This window comes from Lemur catta, chromosome 6 (assembly GCF_020740605.2).
Source record: "Lemur catta isolate mLemCat1 chromosome 6, mLemCat1.pri, whole genome shotgun sequence".
NCBI lineage: Eukaryota > Metazoa > Chordata > Mammalia > Primates > Lemuridae > Lemur > Lemur catta.
Window position 1 is genome coordinate 53,030,727 of NC_059133.1, and position 5,258 is coordinate 53,035,984.

The 5,258-nt window shown below is 47.9% G+C and overlaps 1 protein-coding gene across 3 annotated transcripts; it reads right to left on the reverse strand.

The window, feature by feature from the left end:
* Window positions 1-741: 741 nt before the first annotated feature.
* COQ10A (coenzyme Q10A) lies at window positions 742-4,316 on the reverse strand. Of its 3 annotated transcripts, none has more exons than XM_045553664.1 (5): window positions 3,827-4,316; window positions 3,121-3,267; window positions 2,146-2,338; window positions 1,827-1,928; window positions 742-1,538 (listed from the first exon to the last, which is right to left on the reverse strand). In XM_045553664.1, exons 1-5 carry the CDS (start codon window positions 3,946-3,948, stop codon window positions 1,371-1,373), a joined length of 732 nt encoding a protein of 243 aa, XP_045409620.1. In that variant the 5' UTR covers window positions 3,949-4,316; the 3' UTR covers window positions 742-1,370. The 3 variants fall into 3 exon arrangements, with proteins under 3 accessions (XP_045409620.1, XP_045409622.1, XP_045409621.1); XM_045553666.1 differs by lacking the exon at window positions 3,827-4,316 and adding an exon at window positions 3,640-3,808; XM_045553665.1 differs by lacking the exon at window positions 3,827-4,316 and adding an exon at window positions 3,391-3,622.
* Window positions 4,317-5,258: the final 942 nt, after the last annotated feature.

Below are 5,258 nucleotides of genomic sequence, written 5' to 3' on the forward strand. Positions count from 1 at the left end.
CTTGAGTCTGCTATTAAATAAAATAAGAACTGGAAGAATCTTTATTATGAGGTAAGGAATCTGGCTAGTAAGATCCTGAACCTAGCAGGTTATAAGTTATCCTCTGCATCCCTTTATCTTTTAGAGAGATTTGGCCTTCTTTTACCCTAATCAGAGGAAAGTCTCCTGAGAGATTCCCAAAAGAGACTTCTCTCCTTCCTCAAGGTTAGGAAATCCTTGAACTTTAGCCCCTAACTTTCTTAATTTTGTTGTAGGGTAGAACACTGACGGAGTACAGCTGGGACCACAAGTGCTTATGTGAATAATCCAAGAACTGGTCTAGTCCACTGAGTGAAAGGAACAAACTATACCAAGGACAAATGGGCTACGACTGCTAGCTCAGGAGCTGAGCCACTAGAGGGCTCTGGTACTTCTTGGAGTGCCTACTCTTTGCAGTTTCCCTTAAGGAGGTCCCAAAAATAACAAGAGGTGGTCCTGAGGGCATCAGATATATGGGAGGTCTGAGACCAGATGATTCTGGCCTAAGACTCCTGCTGCAACTGACCTTCTGAAAAAATCTATAAATAGGCAAGGGGGTGGGTACTAGGTCCTGGCTTGTAGATTTTGCTACTATAGTTAGCAGGGACACTATGTCCAAGAGGCCTTCTTACACCTTCACTCCCCCAGGGAAGGAAGCCATGACTTTCATCTATTCTGCTTTATCTACATTATTCCCCCAAGAAACAATACAATAAAGCCAAATTCACACTGTCACAATTTATTGAAATTTTATAAAAACTCAGACCAAGTGGAAGAATAAGGTACAACCCAAGAGTACAAAGACAGTTCTGTTCAGTGCTTTTTTTCTTCCTGGGTCCTGTGGCACTGGTGGTAAGAAAGCCCCTTGCTCTCTCCTAGTCTGGCAACATGGAAATACTCTTAAATTAGACCTGATAGATTTCAGGTCGGGGCAGGTTGCCTTTTCTCCTGAGGAATCTCAGGCAGAACAAAAGTTATTTACCACCCAGTACCTCTGTGTCAGAAGAAAATCTCAATTTATTCTTAGAAAAGTTACTATCTTTCCCTAGTCAGAAACTAAGGTGCCCTGACAGGGCCCAAAGACAACCACACAGTCCTGATTCTAATTCATTGTGAAAAGGCTGCAGGCATATGGGGCTCTCAACATGGGCCTGACCCTTTCCTAGGCATGTCGCATTTCCACACCCCCTGCCTTTTCTTTCCTCCAGCATAGAGCCCGATTCTGGGGAATTGAGGGGAGAAACAGTATTTATGAACACAGACTCCTCTCATAGGAACAGGAACCAAACCAAATAAATAAGGATTAGGTGAGGAAGGGGAGTAGAGGAGAGGCTAAGGAAAAATCCTTTGCCTCAAGTCTGGTGCACCTCATGGAACATCAGTTCACGGGGGATGGCTGTTTCTGGACCAAACTTGGTGGCTGCCCGACGCTCAAAGGCAGCAACATTCTGTTTGACAACCTCATCAAAAAACATGGTGGCCAGTTGGGAGTGCAGCAGAGAACGAAATTCAAAGGAAATCTGGGAATGGGTAAGAGACAGAAACTCTCAGGACCATTTTGGATAATCTCTGGCCAAATGCAAGGATACTGTTCCTCAGTGCCTTTTCCTCCCCTCCCCCTCCAGTTCCTTAGATCCCCTTAGGAGCCCTAACTTAGGGTGGAGCACAGAGTACAAGTTTGATACAAGCTCAGACCTGTGGAAACTGATTGACTTGGGAAATGCGAGGTGCTAGCTATACTTAAAGAATAACCTCAGCTCTGCCCCACACCCAGTCCTAGTCTTGTGCTACACAGCCTCCTCACTCACCGAAAAGTCCACGGTGCAGGTTCGGGGGTAGGCAGGAATACCAGGGCTGAATCGCCAAATGGTCTCTAAGTGGTTGAAGAGCTTGCCATCAGTACAAACAGCCTAGAATAGGATAATGAGTAAGTAGTTAAGTAACATTAGTAAGTATAGAAGGCAATACGAAGGACTTGAAAGCCATCTTCCTTAATATTTTATTAGGAAAATATTTGGCACACAGAGATAAAGTCATTACAAGGAAGGCCAAAATAGCCCTTTAATGTGAAAGTGTTAAGGAACACAGAAAACACTTCCTGGACAATCCCTCCCAATCAGGCCTCACCTTGACCATGTGAGGTTTGACCATGGAAACTGCAGAGGTATAACGTTCCATGACAGGTGGAAAGCCAACCTCTAACTGGGCCTTCAGGTGACCCTTACGGCTGGATACCACCAGAGACTTCTTACACCAGGGCACAAACTCGCGATACTCCTGGACGTTGGACACCACCTCATACATCTCCTGCATTGAGTACCTAGGGGAAGAGGAATCAGAGGCCAAGGAACTGCCAGCTGGGTCAGGTTACTTCTTGCCATAAGTCCCCAACTCATACCTTACCCAGTAACCATGCACTTTCAGGAATTAGAGATCCCAGATAAGCCTGGATGAATGATTTCCCAAAAGCAAACGTGCAAATCCTCATGATGTTAATGTTACCTTACATTTTGCAGTTTACAGGATGCTTTTGCGTTCATTATTAATTTGATCCTAAGAAAGATCATCTAAGGCAAACAGGCTGTCAATTTTACTAGTGATCACACAAGGATCAGATCTCAGCTCTACAATTTTCTAACAATGTTGTGGCCCTAGGTAAATCATCTGTGCCTCAATTTTCTCATCTATAAACCAGAGACAATAATAGCACCTGATTTATAGGTTTGTTGAGAGGATTAAATGAAAAACTCTATGCAAAACACCTAAGCAGCCTACCTGCTAGCATGTAGCAAGTACTCAATAAGTTAGCTATTACATTGTGTTCAGAACACATTAAAAAAAGGTCAGGTCACCAGAGAAATAAGTCTTATGGTATAATCCAACCCTAGTCTCATTTTACTTGCACATGCACAGCAACCAAGAAAAGGGGAAATTAAGGTTAGGAGCTGGCAAGGAAGGATAAAAGATCAGTAATAAATCTGGGGCGGAGGTTGGCCAGGTATGAATCTTGCCCACTAATGGCACTCTTACATTCTAGCCTGGACATGGTTATTTGGAGGGAAAGGGGAGATAGAGAGATGCAGGGTAGAGGAGGATGCTCACCCCATGATCCTACGCTCTGAGTAAGCCTTTCGCTTGTTGGTGAAGGGGGCAGCAAAGCCCATGAAAGACCGGCTGGGAGGTAAGCCAGCTTCAGCCGCCAAGACCTGGGTAGCCCTAGGCAAGAAGAAGCTGCAGGAGATCAGAAACCTAAGGCCAAGAGGAAAGAAGAGGAAACCTTAAGATTTTTTATAGTCCTCTATTACTTCCAGGTGAAAGGAAAGAAGGTGCACCCCAGAGGAAGGTCGTCCAGACAACCTTTCCCTCCAGCACCTGCTGCAGCCGGCCAGGCTCGCGCTCTCTCTGGCCAGGCAATCACGAGTGCAAAAGGTCGAGGGCAGCTGAGGACAGGGCTGGAGGTGGGGAGGGGAAAAAGCAGGGTGCATGCGAAGCTCCAGTTGCCTTTGGGGCTACGCTACTGCTGAAAGTTAAGACTCTCAGTAAGCATCATTGCCCCCGGGCCCCGGCAGGCCCGTTATTGCTAGGGCGCCCGCGAGGGCCAAGAAGTCGTTGGGCACCCACCCCGAGGACTTCCCCTGTCGTAGAACTTGCAAAAGCATTCTCCAAAGCTCTACATTAGCTCCCAGGGCGCGACCGCTGCCGGCTTCCGCCGCGCCTGTATCCCCGGGTTGCAACCTTCCGCGGCAGAACCTCGGGGTCCTCAGCGACCCCCTGCTCTCCTGTGCGGACGCCCGCGCCTCCCTCTCACCTCATTGGTCGCGGCTGTAGCAGAGGGCCGGGGGGCGGGGCCGGGCGGAGCGAGAGGACGCCGCAGCGCTGGGCCGCCGCGCCGGTCCCAGCCTGGAGCCGCCGCGCGCCCGCCGAGGCCATGCGCGCGACCCTCCCTGGCCCTCTCGGCTCCGACACTGGCTGCTCCCTACTCACTCCAGAGGAGAAGCGGCAGGAAGCCGCAGCCGAACGGGTCCCGGGCGGCCCCCGGAGCGCAGGGGCGGCGCGAGGCTGCGGCTCCCCTCCCTGCTCCCGTTCAGGCGTCCGGGTAGGCTAGAACTGAAGCCGGTACCGCTGTTCCGCAGCTCTCGGTGTCCCCCACGTCACGCCGTTGCCATGGCTCGGGACTGGGAGAGGGAGGAAGGAAGGGGACAACGCTGCCTGTTGGGAGATGTAGTTTCACAGCCCTGGCGAGTAAGGGCGCTGGGGTGTGTGTTTGAGAAGCTGCAGAGCTGGCTCAGGGGAGCGAGGTCCTCAGGCAGAAACTATTTGGCAAGTCTGTGGTCATAAGACCTGATACGTAGGCACAGAGGCAATTTCATGGGCGTGTCAATAGATATCTGTGGATCCTCTGAACGCCTCTCTTAGAGACTTTAATCATAGTCTGCCTTGTTTATGGTTAGAAGATCTGTTCATTTTCGTAGCCTCCACAGTGCCTAGTGCTGTGCTTTACATCTTTAGGAAAAGAAATTAACGTTCCAAGCGCTGAGCTAAGACTTTCCAGTTTTCTCTTTTAATATTTATAGAAAGAAGTCGGGATGGGAAGAACCAGACTTTTAAGGGAGAGAACCATCTTTGGAAAACTGTGTAATTGATGAAGAGTGAGACTTCATGGACAGAAACGCAGACATTTAAATATCACTATACTACTTTTTATGATTCAAGGAGAAAAAAATTCTCTTGATAAAAGTAGAGAGAAGAAAGGAATAAAAAAGGAGAATGACATAAAGCAATTAGAAAGAGACTGGATTTAGATGGGTGCAAGAGCAATTGAAATTCTTCATGGTAGGACAGCCGCAGTGGCTTACGCCTGTAATCTCAGAACTCTGGGAGGCGGGAGGATTGCTTTTGAGCCTAGGAGTTTGAGACCAGCCTGACAACATACTGTGATGCCCCCGACACACAAAATCTTTTAAAATTACTCTGGTGTAGTGGCACACGCTTGTAGTCCATCATACCACTATACTCCAGTATGGGCAACAAAGCGAGCCTTTATCTCTAAAAAAATAAAAAACTGCTGTGCCTCCATAGCACTTAGTACTACTAGTTCAATAAATAATTGTGACCAAATGAATGTTTTGTCATCTTTCCTTTTATCCTTTCTTCCACCTATTAGGGAGGCATATGAAACCCCAAGTTGGAGAATGATCTCACTTTTTTTTTCTCTCCTAACATCTCTTCTTTTTTCCCTT